At 38.7% G+C, this 20353-nt stretch overlaps 1 protein-coding gene across 6 annotated transcripts in view; it reads left to right on the top strand.

Annotated features, from left to right (window-relative positions):
- LOC124769433 overlaps positions 1 to 20353 on the top strand; it is a 132757-nt gene that overhangs the window by 75987 nt on the left and 36417 nt on the right. For all 6 annotated transcript variants that reach the window (XM_047249169.1, XM_047249171.1, XM_047249164.1 and 3 more), the window contains exons 9-10: positions 8379 to 8498; positions 8585 to 8710. In XM_047249169.1, the coding sequence (XP_047105125.1) occupies positions 8379 to 8498; positions 8585 to 8710 (246 nt within the window). The remainder of the gene's footprint in view (positions 1 to 8378; positions 8499 to 8584; positions 8711 to 20353) is intronic.

The following is a 20353-nucleotide window of genomic DNA, read 5'->3' as shown; positions in this document are numbered from 1 at the left end:
GATCCATCCTTCATGAAATCCTCCCCACTCCACCAAGAGTGTCTTTCCGCCGTCCACCTAACCTTCGTAACCTCTTAGTTCATCCCTATGAAATCCCCAAACCACCTTCCCTACCCTCTGGCTCCTACCCTTGTAACTGCCCCCGGTGTAAAACCTGTCCCATGTACCCTCCCACCACCACCTACTCCAGTCCTGTAACCCGGAAGGTGTACACGATCAAAGGCAGAGCCACGTGTGAAAGCACCCACGTGATTTACCAACTGACCTGCCTACACTGTGATGCATTCTATGTGGGAATGACCAGCAACAAACTGTCCATTCGCATGAATGGACACAGGCAGACAGTGTTTGTTGGTAATGAGGATCACCCTGTGGCTAAATATGCCTTGGTGCACGGCCAGCACATCTTGGCACAGTGTTACACCGTCCGGGTTATCTGGATACTTCCCACTAACACCAACCTATCCGAACTCCGGAGATGGGAACTTGCTCTTCAATATATCCTCTCTTCCCGTTATCTGCCAGGCCTCAATCTCTGCTAATTTCAAGTTGCTGCCACTCATACCTCACTTGTCATTCAACAACATCTTTGCCTCTGCACTTTCGCCTCGACTGACATCTCTGCCCAAACTCTTTGTCTTTAAATATGTCTACTTGTGTCTGTATATGTGTGGATGGATATGTGTGTGTGTGCAAATGTATACCTGTCCTTTTTTCCCCCTAAGGTAAGTCTTTCCGCTCCCGGGATTGGAATGACTCCTTACCCTCTCCCTAAAACCCACATCCTTTCGTCTTTCCCTCTCCTTCCCTCTTTCCTGATGAGGCAACAGTTTGTTGCGAAAGCTTGAATTTTGTGTGTATGTTTGTGGTTTGTTTGTGTGTCTATCGATGTGCCAGCGCTTTCGTTTGGTAAGTCACATCATCTTTGTTTTTAGATATATTTTTCCCACGTGGAATGTTTCCCTCTATTAATTTCTATGGAATAATATTCATGTAGTTAACACAGTTTGAAATTTTAAAAATTATGATTTATAAAACTCAATAAAATTAAATTTCATTGTTAGGTTAAAAAAAAAGGATTCCCTGAGATGTTATGAAATTCCTGATTTTTCCAGGTAAAATATAATTGCCTGATAATTCCAGTTTTTCCAGAAGAGTCACTACATGTGGCATCCACAAGTGGAGAGGCTGCAAGGATGAGACTTTTTGACATGGAACAATTGACAGTTGCCATAGTGGAGGTAATGTTAGTGAGTGTCGTCAATATGAACAGACATATTTATGAAGCCATGTGAATAGTAGAGATTGACATCTAGGAAGATGGCTTGTTGAGTTGAGAAAGAACAGGTGAAGCAAATTTGGGAGTAGGTGTTGAGGTTATGAAGAAAGATAGTGTTCCATGACTGGAAGGACTTGGGCCTAGAGTATGTTGGTGTATAAGGATGTTAAATGTGAATGTTGTGTGACTAGGGCCTCCCGTCAGGTAGACAGTTCTCCGGGTGCAAGTCTTTTGATTTGATGCCCCTTCGGCAACTTGCACTTCAATGGGGATGAAATGATGATGATGAGGACAACACAACATCCAGTCCTGAGTGGAGAAAATCTCTGATCCAGCTGGGAATCGAACCTGGGCCCCTAGGATTGACATTCTGTTGCACTGACCACTCAGCTGCCGGGGGCGGATACAAGGATGTTGCATCCACAGTTACCTTTTTTATAACTTCCAACATAGCTCTCTATATAATACCCACAATTTATTTCCATCATAACACTTTAAGCATAAAGTTTCACCTTCTTGTTTTCAGTCCTTGTAACTACTTTTTGCTAATGTTTCCAGTCACTGCTTTTGTCTCCTGACCATCTGAATCCATGCTCATTCTACCTCCACCAATTTAAAAACTCTGGTTTGGTCTAGCAAAACACCAATCATACATTCTCTTTTTGAAATCTTGTCTGGTGCTTTGATAGTTTCTATTCCTTTCACATCTTTTCACTCTGTGTCCACAACTTCCTGCAAAACTATCACTGCAACAGAAACTCTCCCCATTCACCAGTTGGAACAGCATTCCTAGCACCATTTGAAAAAGCTGTCCCACCTACTCTTGTCCTATGCTCACATACAATTACCCATAGCCAAAAAGAGTCTCTGATCTAACTCTTCTCCGATCAATGCCTCATGGCTCGTAACTATGCCTTGCTGCCTTATTCCACCTTCCACATCCCCAAAAACTTCCTTCACTCTCCATGAAATACACTGCCTACTGTCCCTCAATATCCATACTGTAACACTGTTGTCAATCTTTTTGGCAAAGCTCTGACCCTTACAGGGGTGTCAGTACTTTCTAATCCCCTCAGCTTCAGCCCTAAACCTAAATCCAACCATGCTGGACTTGTAGAAGACCTTCTTTTCTTTACTCATTCTCTACAGTGAAAACATCTCTTCACCACACCCCCCACTGACAGCTGTTGGTGAAAAACTCCACACAGAACCTTGTTTGAAACAGTTCCAATCTCCCTCCAACTTTGATCCTCCTGCCCTTCCACCCAGTCATCCCCTGGCAGTCTTTGAGAAATTTCTCACTTCTAACCTGGTCTCACTGTCCTTTCCTACATTCCTCCTCAGCGAGTCCAATGTCACTCCTATGGAACATACAACTATTCATAACTTGAAACCCAATCCAGAACTTATCATCTTTCCTGCAGTCAAAGACTCCACAACAGTGGCCATGGATCATAAAACCTATGTGGTTGAGGGTCTCTTGACAACTTCCTGACACTGCTGCATACAAACCTTACAACCATGATCCCATCTCAGGAGTCCAGCAGGACCTGTAGCAGCTCCTCATGGACTTAGGTCCATCCCAAAACCTGACACCTGAATCCATCTCCTTTCTCACATCAGCTACCCCCCATGCCCCACACTCCTTTCTTTTATCTACTTCCCAAACTCCACAAACCCAACCCCACCTTGTCTCCTTATTGGTCATTCCATTGTGGCTGGGTACAATGCTCCCACAGAACCTCAGCTTCTGTTGACCAACACCTAAATATAGTCCATAACATCCCATCTGACATTCGAGACACTGCTCATGTCCTTCACTGCCTTTCCACAGTCCCTGTCTTGTTACCTCCAGACTCCTTGTTGGTCACTGTGGATCCAATATCCTTATATATGAACATTCCCCATGCCCATGGCCTTGCAGCCATGGAATACTACCTTACACTATGTTCTTCTGAAACTAAACCCTCCACCTCTTTCCTAATCCTCCTAGTCAACCACAATTACAATGTGTCAACTATCTGAACATCAGTCAATCCAATGACTGATTACCCAAACTGTTACTCTCTTATGAGTGTTGCCCTTCCTGTACCAATGCTGTCCTGCTGAGAATAGTAATCCTTCATGCTCTATAATGATCACTTATGTCAACTTTGCAAAGTACACTTGCGATATAAAGTGCTTAGATGTCAACATGTTGTCCTTTCTTTGAGAGATAAATGTGACATTAATAAAATGTTAGATAAAGGTGAATCTCTGATCAAGTAATCTAATGAGTGTGAGCTTGGTAAGTTGCCAATTGTGGATACGAAGAAACAAAAGAAGTATCACAAATTTTTTACCTAAGCTTAATTTACTGAAGGATCAACAAGTCATAAAACTATGAAGCTTGCCATGAGCATGGATCTAGGTGATGTTTACAAGTGGTTTACACAAAAAAGATCCAAAATTGTTAAGGTTTTCGTAGCCACGTGTTGAAAAACTGCCTGTTGGCTTCTGTCTTGGGTTCTTCAGCCGACATTCATCTGATGATTTTTTTATCATTTCGCCAGCACGAGTGGCTGGCATTGTCAAAGTTTCACCCTCCATTGCTGAGCTCACTGCCACAGACTGTTTGTACCTGGCGTGCCAACGTCCAAGGGCTTCTCCTTGGTCATTTCCGGTATGGTTCTCAGGCTACCTGCAATGGTCATTCGCAGCAGTACAGGAAGCCAGGATCCATTTACCTTGAGGTTTTCTTCTTTCTTGTTGAAGATTTTCTCATGTTTGTGTATTTCTATAGCTTCTCTGCTACCTTATATAGACAGACTTACCATAAAGAAATGGTTTTGGAAATAAGTTGAGTACCACAGTTGTCAGTTATGTGCCCTTCTGAAAACCTATCTGTGTATCATAAAAGAGGTTATTTCCTTCAAAATAACTTAATAGCTGCTCTGCTTCTCTGCTCAGTCCAGTCTCTGAAGCGGGTGTGATAGGTCTTCTCTACATCCAGAACTTATGTGTCGGCAAATTTTACTACATGCTCAGTCTCGTGCAGTGCGCACTCTGCCACAGCCGATTTCTCCACCTGGCCCAACCTGCAATGCCGCTTATGTTCTGTTATCCTGATGTTGATTGATTGTCCAGTCATACCGACATAAACCTTCCCACATGTGCATGGTATGCAGTATATTGCCGATCTGAGAAACTCTTTGATCTTACTTGTCAGTTTGTAAATAGTCTTTATGCTGTGTTTGCGGATTATATGGCTGTTTCTGTCCACCACTCTGGGAATGTATGGTAGAAAGGCCATACCAGACATTTCTTTTTCTGATGTCTCACTACACAAACTGTTTACCTCTGTTATACTTCTAATATCATTTGTGGAGTGCCGATTGCTCTTCAGAGCTCTTTATAAGTGTTGTGTTTCATGTCTGAGGTGCTGTGGCTCAAATATTCGTCTTCCTCATGTTACAAACGTGCTAATCATGCATCTTTTCTGGCTCAGGCGGTGATTTGATAGTTTGTGCAGGTATCAGTCCATGGGTGTTGTCCTTTTCTACTTCCATGGTAAATTTTGCATTGGCATTGAGACTGTTTCCCACTGCCTCACCTGTACTGCCTTCTCCCACCATTCACTCTGCCTCGCACTTCCTTCCCTATTGCTCACAATCTCCATCTTCTAAGGGAACTGCTCTCAGTAATCAATATTCAACAGTCAGTCTTGTCATGGCCCTGGGTGTGTGCATTTTGGTGTCTGTTTGTGTGTGAATGTGTGTACTTTTGCTATAGAAATGGCAAGAGCTTGTTCTGTTGCGTGTGTCTATGGGCCACACATCAGTCAGCTCTAAGTAAATATTTGGATTTCCTGTATTCTACATAGTATTCCATTCAGGAAGTCCATCGTTATTATTTAATATTTTTCTCTACATTTTAATCATAACTCTATCCAGTGGCTCGTAAACAAGATTACTGCCACACAAGACAAGTAATCTGGCTCTAGATATTTATTGCTACCTTATATAGACAGACTCTACTTACCATAAAGAAATGGTTTTGGAAATAATTTGAGTACCACAGTTGTCAGTTATGTGCCCTTCTGAAAACCTATCTGTGTATCATAAAAGAGGTTATTTCCTTCAAAATAACTTAATAGCTGGTCTTTCATTATGGATTCCATCAGCTTAACTGGCACTGGTGTTATAAATATGGGCGTTTAGGTTGACAATTCATGTGAATTACCTTTCTGGTAAATTGGTACTTTGCATGCTATTTTCAGGAAGTTTATAAATTGTCCAGCTTGGAAGCATTTACTTATTACTATTGTCAGTGGTTCAGCAATCTCAATTTCACATATTACAGTTTTTGATGTCGTACAGGATGTGCCATAAGTATCAGGGCTTCCTGAGTGTTTGTAGGTTTTTACTATTTTTCTTTGGTCTTTTGGATACACTCTTTCACATACACTCTCTTCCACATTGTCAAGCTATATTTATTTCCAAATTTCACAGCAAGGAGGCAGCTAGGGGATGCTTCTAACATCTGCCCTATATCACATATCACATTTATGTGACTTGCCCTATTCTGTGATTATAAATGAAGAAATAGGAACAGTATACATAGATGAGAGTACTATTCCATCAGAACCCAAAGATTTATCCTAGGAGAGATACTGTCTCACCAGTAATGAAGATTAATTCTGAAGTAATAGATCAACAATAAGGACTTTTTGCAACATATATTTCCATTTAACAACATCTAATATTTTTGTGAAGTAGCTGTGGCAGCTCAAAAGACTAATCTAAAAACTACACAGTCTATCCTACCGGAAAGGTGACTGATTTTATATTCACATAGCTACTATTGCCAACTGTGAATGGACACATGAATTAACTAGCATAGTATTTCGACTACCTTCCATTTTACATTTAGCACCATAGGTTGCTCATAATAACTAAAATTTTAAAAAACAGTATGTTTTGAACTTCAGTCATGAAAGGAGCTAAGGAGCAATGTACAAAAATCAAGTTTTGTTTTAAATTGGGTAAAACTGCCACAAGCACTTTTGAAATGATACACACTGGTTATCATAGTGAAGAATGTGTTGTAAAGATTTTTTTAAGTGGTAGGAAAGGCTTTGTGCCTGGAGAGAAATCATTGAAGATAGTCCACATCTAGGAGCCTTGGTGACAGTTCGAGCCAAAGAAAATGTTCAAAAAGTGGCAGAAATTCTTTGAAATAATCATTGCGCATCTAACAGTTTACTTGAGCTGGTCACAGGAAATCCTAAAACATCTTTGCATTGCATTCTAACCAAACATTTCAGCAAAGAGAAGACCTGTTGTCCCTCTGTGCCCCACTCTCTCTCTCAGGATCCAATGAAACATGGCATTTTCAATAAGAGTGACTTACAAAGTGACAAAGTTTGGAAAGGAAACATCCAGAATGAGATTTTCACTCTGCAGCAGAGTGTACGCTGATATGAAACTTCCTGGCAGATTAAAACTGTGTGCCGGACCGAGACTCAAACTCCGTTGCGCCAGGCTGTGGCTAAGCCATGTCTCCACAATATCCTTTCTTTCAGGAGTGCTAGTTCTGCAGGGTTCGCAGGAGAGCTTCTTTAAAGTTTGGAAGGTAGGAGACGAGGTACGGGCAGAAGTAAAGTTGTGAGGACAGGGTGTGAGTCGTGCTTGGGTAGCTCAGTTGGTAGAGCAATTGCCCGCGAAAGGCAAAGGTCCCGAGTTCGAGTCTCAGTCAGGCACACAGTTTTAATCTGCCAGGAAGTTTCAAACATCCAGAATCTTTGAGACCACAAAAAGTGTGCATGTGGAAAAGCTGTGCCAAGACACCACTCACGGTTTACTTTGATTAAAAAAGAATTATCCATAATAAATTTGTTCCAGAAGGTCAAACTGGAGCTGTACATTACTAATGTGGTGTTTTAAATCATTTATGGGTGAGGATTGTTTGGGTTTTATCTGAATACCAGAATCAAGCAACAAGGTGTTTGTTGCACAATGCACCAGTGCACAAAAGCAAGATTGTATATGATTTATTGGCTCAAAAATGTACCACAATGCTTGAAAATCCTCCTAATTTGCTTCTGTGCAGCTTTTGCTTATTTTGAAAACTGAAACTGGATGTGGAAGTAAAGTATTTTCACGCAATTTCTGATATCCTGAAGGCTAAGACCATAGCTTAAAGTATCTGAACTGTTTCCCACAATTTTTCTAATGCTTCCAGTTGTGTATTGACTAACAGGGAGCCTATTTTGAACAACAAGTCACATGTAAACTAAAAATTAAAAAATCTTGTATTTTATTTCACTGCAATCACTTGTCCTGCAGAATGGACTATGTATTTTAGAATATATGGCAAATTTTAAATTACAGTGACTCAAACAATATGTGTTATAGTGTGATTTACAAATGATGGCGATTCATGGATGGGCATTGCATTGTTGCCAGATCAAATCAACTGTTGCAGTACACATATATACATGCTTCATGCTTGTGGAATAAAAATTCTCTGAATAAATCACTACAGTCAAGTTTAATACTCACACTGGCTGTGAGAGAAAGTGTGGCTTAGGTGTGCAAGCAAGCCAAATGGATTGTCATGGTTAATTTAAGGGATGCCTAGACACCCTTTCTGTCACTTCCTCATACCCTTGGGACAGAATATGTGTACCCCAATCATTTGCATGTAATGTTATCCATTAGAAAGTATGGGAACATTTTCTAAATGTTTTCAAATCATGTAAATGATGTGGGACTTTGGTACCAGCCCAGTATTGACCTTGTCAGATATGGGTAACCCCTTACAAACCACAGCCAGGCTGGCTGATACACCAGCCCTCATTGCTAACCTGCTCTGTAGATTCGATCCCAGGCTGGAGCACCTGCTTGCATCCTGGAAGTGACATACTAACACATGTGGCTATCCAGGCAGATATTTTGGCAATGCATTCTGCTTAAAAATATTAGTAAAAAGAATTTCATCTGCCTAAATGAATGAAAATTAGCTGTCTTTATTTACTATAAAGATGTTACACTATGGATTAGTTTCAGTTAAAAATTACAAAAGTATATTTGAGTGTAATAATATTTTTACTGCTCAGATTGTTTCAGTGGTTCTGATACACTTTGTCAGAATCATCGGTGTATACCTTCACAGTTATACTGTGATGGTTTTGACCATTGTGGTGACAACAGTGATGAACCTGCAACCTGTTATCAAGGTATTTAAGTAATGCTTGTAAATATAACACGCTTCATTTGTTTTCATAATTTTTAAAACTGAATTTCCCTTTGTTAAACTTTCCAGATTGGAAGACAGAACCTCATCAGGATCGTCATTGGTATTCTCATACACCAAATTATTACTTTCCAAAAATTGAACGGTATCCTGACTTAAAAACAGCTACTCTTGTGTTTGTTGTCAGTAGTCTTGGTGAGTTTCTTTCAATTTACTGTTTAGTCATACTCTCATTTCTCTATTAACTGAATAATAACTAAATTTCTCTTAATTAATGTTATTGTAATTCTATCTTTATTTGTACAAATTTTATGCCAAGGTATCAAAAAATTATGTACATTATTATCTTCTTGGTGGTTTGTGGATGTGACATATAGTCAATGTGAATCGATTGTCAATCGCTGGGAGAGTAAAGGACAGGCCTGGCATCTTGGGAGCACAAAATGGCTCTCCTTCTGCAACCAACCCCCACACACTCCCTCCTTTCACTTTTTCCATTCATGTGTTGTGACTAGTTGTTGTGGACTGAACAGCTGTTTCCATTGTTATTTCTTTCCTTTCTCAGACGTTATGTCTAGTTAAAAATGGAAAGTGATGCGGACCTTGAACAAGCGTGACTTCCTTTTAACTGTACAGTATATGTTACATTGCATTTAGGAACTTTCGGGTAATTGAACATGTATCAATAATTACAGATTTCTGTAGTTGTATGTATACAGTTGGATGTAGGTGTATTGCGTTGATGTACTGGTGGATATTGTGTGGTATGATTCCTGTAGTTGATAGTATAATTGGTACAGTGACAACTTTATCCTGATGCCACATGTCCTTGACTTCCTCAGCCAGTTGTATGTATTTTTCAATTTTTTCTCCTGTTTTCTTCTGTATATTTGTTGTACAGGGTATGGATATTTCGATTAGTTGTGTTAATTTCTTCTTTTTATTGGTGAGTAGGATGTCAGGTATGTTATGTGGTGTTGTTTCATCTGTTATAATGATTCTGTTCCAGTATAATTTGTGTTCATCATTCTCCAGTACATTTTGTGCAAAGGACTTGGAAGAGCAGTTGAACAGAATGGATAGTGTTTTGAAAGGAGGATATAAGATGAACATCAACAGAAGCAAAACGAGGATAATGGACTGTAGTCGAATTAAATCGGGTGATGCTGAGGGAATTAGATTAGGAAATGAGACACTTAAAGTAGTAAAGGAGTTTTGCTATTTGGGGAGCAAAATAACTGATGATGGTCGAAGTAGAGAGGATATAAAATGTAGACTGGCAATGGCAAGGAAAGCGTTTCTGAAGAAGAGAAATTTGTTAACATCGAGTGTAGATTTAAGTGTCAGGAAGTCGTTTCTGAAAGTATTTGTATGGAGGGTAGCCATGTATGGAAGTAAAACATGGACAATAAATAGTTTGGACAAGAAGAGAATAGAAGCTTTCGAAATGTGGTGCTACAGAAGAATGCTGAAGATTAGATGGGTAGATCACATAACTAATGAGGAGGTACTGAATAGGATTGGGGAGAAGAGAAGTTTGTGGCACAACTTGACTAGAAGAAGGGATATGTTGGTAGCACATGTTCTGAGGCATCAAGGGATCACCAGTTTAGTATTGGAGGCAGCGTGGAAGGTAAAAATCGTAGAGGGAGACCAAGAGATGAATACACTAAGCAGATTCAAAAGGATGTAGGTTGCAGTAGGTACTGGGAGATGAAAAAGCTTGCACAGGATAGAGTAGCATGGAGGGCTGCATCAAACCAGTCTCAGGACTGACGACTACAAGAACAACAACAAACTTGTATGTGGGAACGTGTTGTTTTATTAGTTTATGTTGTAAGGCAAACTGTTGATGTATTATTTTTGCTACATTGTCATGTCTTCTGGGGTATTCTGTATTTGCTAGTATTGTACATCCGCTTGTGATGTGATCTACTGTTTCTATTTGTTGTTTGCAAAGTCTGCATTTATCTGTTGTGGTATTGGGATCTTTAATAATATGCTTGCTGTAATATCTGGTGTTTATTGTATTGCAATCATGAATCCTTCCGTCTCACTGTATATATTGCCTTTTCTTAGCCATGTGTTGGATGCGTCTTGATCGATGTGTGGCTGTGTTAGATGATATGGGTGCTTGCCATGTAGTGTTTTCTTTTTCCAATTTACTTTCTTCGTATCTGTTGATGTTATGTGATCTAAAGGGTTGTAGACGTGGTTATGAAATTGCAATGGTGTAGCCGATGTATTTATATCAGTGATTGCTTTGTGTATTTTGCTAGTTTCTGCTCGTTCTAGAAAGAATTTTCTTAAATTGTCTACCTGTCCATAATGTAGGTTTTTTATGCTGATAAATCCCCTTCCTCCTTCCTTTCTGCTTAATGTGAATCTTTTTGTTGCTGAATGTATGTGATGTATTCTATATTTGTGGCATTTTGATTGTGTAAGTGTATTGAGTGCTTCTAGATCTGTGTTACTCCATTTCACTATTCCAAATAAGTAGGTCAATATTGGTATAGCGTAAGTATTTATAGCTTTTGTCTTGTTTCTTGCTGTCAATTCTGTTTTCAGTATTTTTGTTAGTCTTTGTCTATATTTTTCTTTTAGTTCTTCTTTAATATTTGTATTATCTATTCCTATTTTTTGCCTGTATCCTAGATATTTATAGGCATCTGTTTTTTCCATCGCTTCTAAGCAGTCGCTGTGGTTATCCAATATGTAATCTTCTTGTTTAGTGTGTTTTCCCTTGACTATGCTATTTTTCTTACATTTGTCTGTTCTGAAAGCCATATTTACATCATTGCTGAATACTTCTGTTATCTTTAGTAATTGGTTGAGTTGTTGATTTGTTGCTGTCAGTAGTTTTAGATCATCCATGTATAGCAAATGTGTGATTTGGTGTTGGTATGTTCCAGTAATATTGTATCCATAATTTGTATTATTTATCATGTTGGATAGTGGATTTAGAGCATGGCAGAACCAGAAAGGACTTAATGGGTCTCCTTGGTATAGTCCACGCTTAATCTGTATTGGCTGTGATGTGATATTATTTGATTTGTATGGATATTAAGTATGGTTTTCCAATTTTTCATTACTATGTTTAGGAACTGTATCAATTTAGGATCTACTTTGTATATTTCCAATATTTGTAGTAACCATGAGTGGGGTACACTATCAAAAGCTTTTTGGTAATCAATGTATGCATAGTATAGCGACCTTTGTTTAGTTTTAGCTTGATATGTCACCTCTGCATCTATTATCAGTTGCTCTTTACATCCTTGTGCTCCTTTGCAACAGCCTTTTTGTTCGTCATTTATAATTTTGTTCTGTATTGTATGTGTCATTAATTTCTGTGTAATGACTGAAGTTAATATTTTGTATATTGTTGGTAGGCGTGTTATGGGGTGATATTTAGCTGGGTTTGCTGTGTCTGCTTGGTCTTTAGGTTTCAGATAAGTTATTCCATGTGTAAGTGTATCAGGGAATGTGTATGGGTCTGCAATGTAACTGTTAAATAATTTAGTTAGATGTGAATGTGTTGAGGTGAACTTCTTTAGCCAGAAATTTGCTATTTTATCTTTTCCAGGGACTTTCCAATTGTGAGTAGAATGTTGCAAAATTATCACTTCAGGCATTTGTGGTATCATCTTGTATGTGTCTGTTTCTGCTTGTATCCACTGTGCATGTTTGTTATGTTGTACCGGGTTTGACCATATGTTGCTCCAGAAGTGTTACATGTCTGTTATGTTTGATGGATTGTCTATTTTAATGTGTGTGTTATCTATTGTCTAGTAAAACTTCTTTAGGTTTGTGTTGAATGTTTGGTTTTGTTTTCTTCTATTTTCACTTTTTTTGTATCTTCTAAGTTGTTTGGCCAATGCTTGTAATTTCTGCTTCTTTTCATCTAATTGCTCTATCACTTCTTGTTGTGAGATTTTACCTAACCTTTTCCTTTTTTTGTCTGATATTTCATTTCTTATAAATTGTGTTAGCTGTCCGATGTCTTTTCTCAGTTTTTCTATTCTGATCTGTAGCCTGTATTGCCATGCTGGTTTTGTGGGTTTCTTCTGTGTGTTGGTTGGTTCTGGTCTCTGCCTAGTGTGTATATTTAGTGTAGTGAGTGCTCCTATATAAACCAGTATTTGTAACTCTTCCATAGTTGTATTTTCATTTATTTTGTTGTGTATGATTGTGTTGATAGTTGTTATTGTTGTTTCGACTTGTGGGTTACTTGGTGGTCTATGCAAGAATAGTCTAATGTCTGTATTTGTGTCTTTGTATTGTATATATATCAGCTGAAATTTTTCTTCTATATCTAACAGGTGTGTCACTTCGTGTTCTATTTGTGCTTGTTCTGGTGGCTGTCTTAAGATTTCGTTTTCCTCTGATTGTTTAATTGATGTGTGTTGTTCTTTGTTTGTTTGCTCTGGGATGTTTGAGTCCATTATGTATTTTCTTCTTCTTCTGATTGCACATTATTTTGTTCCAGTAATGGTTGTACTTGTTGTTTGATGTTTTCTAATTCTGACTGGGGTATCCTGTTATTTTTGATTATTACACGGATCTGATCAGCTAGTCATTGTTCTGTTAAAAAGTTTAATTCTGGGTACCTGGTAATAAATGTTGTGTATACGTGTGATCTGTATCCAGTTGTGTTTGTTCCTAAGTTTGTTGCTTGGTAATAACAGAACATGAGGTGTCAGTTAACTTCATCTGACCATCTCATCCTCTGTCTTTGTTTTCCTTCTAGAGTGGTTGCAGGAAGCATATCCTGCAAAACACCTCTATTTGGATTTAAATAATTTTCCGTGTGGCTAGCAGTGTCGTTACCACTGTGGATGGGCATAGGGTTTGAGTGTCGTCCCTGGCCATGACAGCGCTTGTCCGAGGCTTCATTAGTTCTGTCCCGAACCAACTAATCACACTAAAAGGGGGGTTAGCCCTATTAGTGGTTTGTTCTTTTCATCACCTTTTACGAGTGGCAGAACATACCGGAGGCCTATTCTTTTTTTATTATTATTATTATTATTATTATTTTAGCATTGTTATTCTGTGCTCTGCTTTGGAATTTGACTGAACTTATTTCCCTGAAATACTTGTTTTCTCCTCCTCCCAAAATTTCTTCAGCTTCTCACTGTAGTTTTTTTATGTTCTTCTGTCCATGTTGTCTTAGATGTAACACTTAATTTAGCTTTAAACGTGTGCTTATCAGTTAAAGTTATGCAGCTCTGTCCTGCAGAATGTTGTTTGTAATGCTTGTTTCCTGAAGCTCACTTTCAGTTTCAAGTATCCAATTGTTTTTAACTTTCACTGAGGGGGGCAGGTTAGAGTATCCTTTTGGTCAGTCTATTATTATTCATTCTGAAAATGTGGTCATAAAATTTCAGTATTCTTTTCCTGAGAATTTCCAAGATTTTTTCAAAATTTTGATATAACTTCTGTCTCTTCCAGATTCGCTCAACACAAACCAGACTATAAATTTTCCTTAGTATGTTGCTTTCTTCTTTTGCCAAATCTTCTAGTTAATGATTACAATATGTGATGCATATAATGCTTCAAGTTTGACTACTGTTATGTAATGTTTTAATTTTGCATTATGAGATACTGATTTTTTATTGTACAAGGGGCTTTCAGAAAGTCATGCAACACTTTTTTTTTCTCAGCCAGTTTCAGTTGAAAAAAATATGGAATATTCCAACATAAGTTCCTAGAGTTTCATGAATTTCCAATGGGTTGCAGCACTGTATGTAGCCTTCAAAATAGTGTCTGTAACAGAGGTGCATTCCAAGTGAAGGAGCTGTCATTGAGTTTCATGTGATGGAAAACAGAGCATCACAGATATTCATAAGGACTTGCAGAATGTCTAGAGAGACCTATCAGTGAACAAATGCGTGGTGAGTCATTGGACGAGGCATCTGTCATCACTTCGTCATGTAAACCTCTTCCTCATCCATCCTGCAGCAAGGATCTCACACCTTCCAACTTTCATCTGTTTGGGCCAATGAAGGATGCACTCTGCAGGAAGCAGTATGTGGATGATGGAGAGATTATTGATGCAGCAAGAAACTGGATCTGACGTTGACCAGTAGAGTGGTACCATGTGGGCATACAAGCTCTACCAGTAAGATAGCATAAGGCCATTGCATTGAATGGAGATTACATTTAAAAATAGGGTTTCATAGCCAATAGTGCGGGGAATAATATGGTATATTAGAATCCTGAATAAAACAAACCTGGTTTCAGAAAAAAAGTGTTACATTACTTACTCAATGCCCTTTATGTCTGTTCCGTGTAATCCTATAAGATCATTGTTATTTAATGATTCTGCCTTTATTTGCTTGATACTTGAGATATTTTGGCAGCAGCAGTACTGGCGGAACAAATGAGGGAAAACTTGGAGAATATTCTGCGTAAATTTTCTGGTCAGATTATAATTTTAGGTGGAGATTTTAAATTACCAGACTGGAAGACTCAAGTGATTAGGACATGTAGTTAGAGACAGAGAATCATGTGAAATTGTTCTTAGTGCTTTATTCAAAAATTACCTTGAGCAGTTAATCAGAGAACCAAACCATGAAGACCTACTGATGATAAACAGAACCAAAATTTCTGACTTAGCACAGAACAGGGAATCAGTGATCGTAAGGCCATTATCACATCACTGAATATGGCTGTAAATAGGAATAGAAAGGAAGGCAGGAAAATCCTTCTGCTTAGCAGGAGAGACAAGAAACAAATTCCAGATTACCTAAGTGGTCAGTATGAAAACTTCATCTCCAGCACTAATGATGTTGAGTATCAATAGACAAAGTTCAAGAGCAGTGTACAATATGCTTCATACAGGTATGTACCAAGCAAAGTTCTGAGGGATGGAAAAGACTTGATATAGTTCAATAGCCATGTCAGAAAACTGCTACAAAAGCAAAGAGTGCTTCACTGCTAATTTATACATGGCCAAAGCCTTTCAGGCAAACAAAAATTAAGCAAAGCCAAAATTAGCATAAAGAGAGCCAAGTGTGAAGCAATCAATAAATTTGAAAGTAAAATTTTGTCTACTGACTTGACTGAAAATCCTAAGAAATTCTGGTCACTTGTTAAATCAATAAACTGATTCAAGTCCTGACCAAAATACTAAATGTCTTTTACCAAAGCTGTGTCACAGAGGAAGATCACACTACAGTGTATCTTTCAAATCATTGTATGAATGACAAAATGGCTGACATCAAAATAAGTGACCATCGGACAGAAAAGCAACTGAAATTTTTCAACAAAGGGAAGGCCACTGGACATGACATGATCCCAATACACTTGCACATAGTGTGTGCAAAAGAAATTTTCCATCTTCTAATGTCAGTGTACTGTAGGGCTTTGGAGGAGAGAAGTGTTCCTGATGATTTGACAAAAAGGACAGGTCATTCCCATTTTCAAGAACTGTCATCGAACAGATGTACAAAACTATAGACCTATACCTGTAACATCAGTCAGGTGTAGAATTTGGAACGTGTATTATGCTCACATTTCTGGAGGCCAAAAACCTCCTCTGCAGGAACCAACATTGATTCTGAAAACAACAATCATGTGAAAACCACCTTGCTCTGTTCACCCATGGGACCCAGGAAGCAGTAAATACAGGCACCCAGGCAGATGCTGTGTTTCTCGACCTCCGAACAGCATTCAATATAGTTCCACACTGCTTGGCAAAGAACAGAATACAAGTGTATGGAAAATAAGATCAATTGTGTGATTGGATCAAAGAGTTTCTTGCAAACAGAACACTGAAACGTAGAGAAAATGTACATTGTTACAACACAAGAAGCATCAAACACATATACACGCCTTACCACAGACTATCAAAATCAATAAATAGCTATGAAGTCACAGGGCACAAGCTACTTAATAAGCTGCCACATGCCATACAGGATCTTCCTGAACATACATTCAAAGAAAGACTGCATGAATGGTTTATTGCCCACCCGTTCTATGATATCAATGAATTCTTCAACCGTAAAATGCAGTAATCCAACAGAAGACCCACTGTACATTTATTGTAATATAAGCTAAAATATTTCAGTAGTCAATACCTTATCACACTGTATTATAAATTGTAACTTCATTTGACGTTGTCAATTGCTGTAATGGCCTAAAGACAATAAAATCTTTATTATTATTATTATTATTATTATTATTATAGTATGCCATTCTGAATCAAAGAATACAAAAAAGTCTTCAGATGTAATAGTAACTTCAGGCATGTCCCAGCAGAGAATTATAGAACCATTACTTTTCACAATACATATAAATGACCTAGTAGATAATGTTGGAAGTTCCATGAGGCTTTTTGTGGATGATGCTGTTGATACAGAGAAGTCACACCACTAGAAAATTGAAGCAAAATGTGGGAAGACCTACAGAAGATCAAAAATAAATTTAATATATTTTAAAACACAGACAGAAAGACATTTCATTATATGACTACACAATTGGAGAAGTCATTGAAAACAATTACTTACTTAAAATATTTATGAGTAAGCATATAAGGCAATTTGAAGTGGAATGACCACAAAAAGTTAATTGCAAGAAAGGGAGATGGTAGACTGAGATTCACGGAAAGAATCCTTAGGAAATGGAGTCTATCACCAAAACAAGTAGCTTATGAAACATTCATTTGATCAATACCTGAATACTGCTTGTCAATATGGGATTGGTACTGTTGTTGTTGTTGTGGTCCTCAGTCCTGAGACTGGTTTGATGCAGCTCTCCATGCTACTCTATCCTGTGCAAGCTTCTTCATCTCCCAGTACCTACTGCAATCTACATCCTTCTGAATCTGCTTAGTGTATTCATCTCTTGGTCTCCCTCTACGATTTTTACCCTCCACGCAGCCCTCCAATACTAAATTGGTGATCCCTTGATGCCTCAGAACATATCCTACCAACCGATCCCTTCTTCTGGTCAAGTTGTGCCACAAACTTCTCTTCTCCCCAATCCTATTCAATACTTCCTCATTAGTTATGTGATCTACCCATCTAATCTTCAGCATTCTTCTGTAGCACCACATTTCAAAAGCTTCTATTCTCTTCTTGTACAAACTATTTATCGTCCATGTTTCACTTCCATACATGGCTACACTCCATACAAATACTTTCAGAAATGACTTCCTGACACTTAAATCTGTACTCGATGTTAACAAATTTCTCTTCTTCAGAAATGCTTTCCTTGCCATTGCCAGTCTACATTTTATATCCTCTCTACTTCGACCATCATCAGTTATTTTGCTCCCCAAATAGCAAAACTCCTTTACTACTTTAAGTGTCTCATTTCCTAATCTAATTCCCTCAGCATCACCCGACTTAATTCAACTACATTCCATTATCCTCGTTTTGCTTTTGTTGATGTTCATCTTATATCCTCCTTTCAAGACACTGTCCATTCCATTCAACTGCTCTTCCAAGTCCTTTGCTGTCTCTGACAGAATTACAATGTCATCGGCGAACCTTAAAGTTTTTATTTCTTCTCCATGGATTTTAATACCTACTCCGAATTTTTCTTTTGTTTCCTTTACTGCTTGCTCAATATACAGATTGAACAACATCAGGGAGAGGCTACAACCCTGTCTTACTCCCTTCCCAACCACTGCTTCCCATTCATGTCCCTCGACTCTTATAACTGCCATCTGGCTTCTGTACAAATTGTAAATAGCCTTTCGCTCCCTGCATTTTACCCCTGCCACCTTTAGAATATGAAAGAGAGTATTCCAGTCAACACTGTCAAAAGCTTTTCTAAGTCTACAAATGCTAGAAACGTAGGTTTGCCTTTCCTTAATCTTTCTTCTAAGATAAGTTGTAAGGTCAGTATTGCCTCACGTGTTCCAGTGTTTCTACGGAATCCAAACTGATCTTCCCCGAGGTTGGCTTCTACTAGTTTTTCCATTCGTCTGTAAAGAATTCATGTTAGTATTTTGCAGCTGTGACTTATTAAACTGATAGTTCGGTAATTTTCACATCTGTCAACACCTGCTTTCTTTGGGATTGGAATTATTATATTCTTGTTGAAGTCTGAGGGTATTTCGCCTGTTTCATACTTTTTGCTCACCAAATGGTAGAGTTTTGTCAGGACTGGCTCTCCCAAGGCTGTCAGTAGTTCCAATGGAATGTTGTCTATTCCGGGGGCCTTGTTTCGACTCAGGTCTTTCAGTGCTCTGTCAAACTCTTCACACAGTATCGTATCTCCCATTTCATCTTCATCTACATCCTCTTCCATTTCCATAATATTGTCCTCAAGTACATCGCCCTTGTATAGACCCTCTATATACTCCTTCCACCTTTCTGCTTTCCCTTCTTTGCTTAGAACTGGGTTTCCATCTGAGCTCTTGATATTCATACAAGTCGTTCTCTTATCTCCAAAGATCTCTTTAATTTTCCTTTAGGCAGTATCTACCTTACCCCTAGTGAGATAAGCTTCTACATCCTTACATTTCAGAATGAGATTTTCACTCTGCAGCGGAGTGTGCACTGATATGAAACTTCCTGGCAGATTAAAACTGTGTGCCCGACCGAGACTTGATCCTCTGCTGCCTTCACTACTTCATCCCTCAAAGCTACCCATTCTTCTTCTACTGTATTTCTTTCCCCCATTCCTGTCAGTTGTTCCCTTATGCTCTCCCTGAAACTCTGTACAACCTCTGGTTTAGTCAGTTTATCCAGGTCCAATCTCCTTAAATTCCCACCTTTTTGCAGTTTCTTCAGTTTTAATCTACAGGTCATAACCAATAGATTGTGGTCAGAGTCCACATCTGCCCCTGGAAATGTCTTACAATTTAAAACCTGGTTCCTAAATCTCTGTCTTACCATTATATAATCTATCTGATACCTTTTAGTATCTCCAGGGTACTTCCATGTATACAACCTTCTTTCATGATTCTTAAACCAAGTGTTAGCTATGATTCTGTTGTGCTCTGTGCAAAATTCTACCAGGCAGCTTCCTCTTTCATTTCTGAGCCCCAATCCATATTCACCTACTACGTTTCCTTCTCTCCCTTTTCCTACACTCGAATTCCAGTCACCCATGACTATTAAATTTTCGTCTCCCTTCACTATCTGAATAATTTCTTTTATTTCATCATACATTTCTTCAATTTCTTTGTCATCTGCAGAGCTAGTTGGCATATAAACTTGTACTACTGTAGTAGGTGTGGGCTTCGTATCTATCTTGGCCACAATAATGCGTTCACTATGCTGTTTGTAGTAGCTTGCCCGCATTCCTATCCATTATTAAACCTACTCCTGCATTACCCCTATTTGATTTTGTGTTTATAACCCTGTAGTCACCTGACCAGAAGTGTTGTTCCTCCTGCCACCAAACTTCACTAATTCCCACTATATCTAACTTTAACCTATCCATTTCCCTTTTTAAATTTTCTAACCTACCTGCCCGATTAAGGGATCTGACATTCCACGCTCCAATCTGTAGAATGCCAGTTTTCTTTCTCCTGATAACAACCTCCTCCTGTGCTCCTGCTGGGAGATCCGAATGGGGGACTATTTTACCTCCGGAATATTTTACCCAAGAGGACGCCATCATCATTTAATCATACAGTAAAGCTGCATGCCCTCGGGAAAAATTACGGCTGTAGTTTCCCCTTGCTTTCAGCCGTTCACAGTACCAGCACAGCAAGGCCGTTTTGGTTATTGTTACAAGGCCAGATCAGTCAATCATCCAGACTGTTGCCCTTGCAACTACTGAAAAGGCTGCTGCCCCTCTTCAGGAACCACACGTTTGTCTGGCCTCTCAACAGATACCCCTCCGTTGTGGTTGCACCTACGGTACGGCTATCTGTATCGC

This window comes from Schistocerca piceifrons, chromosome 1, assembly GCF_021461385.2.
Source record: "Schistocerca piceifrons isolate TAMUIC-IGC-003096 chromosome 1, iqSchPice1.1, whole genome shotgun sequence".
Lineage (NCBI taxonomy): Eukaryota > Metazoa > Arthropoda > Insecta > Orthoptera > Acrididae > Schistocerca > Schistocerca piceifrons.
The sequence above is the reverse complement of the archived record's forward strand: the minus strand, read 5'-3'. Positions and strand labels throughout refer to the sequence as shown.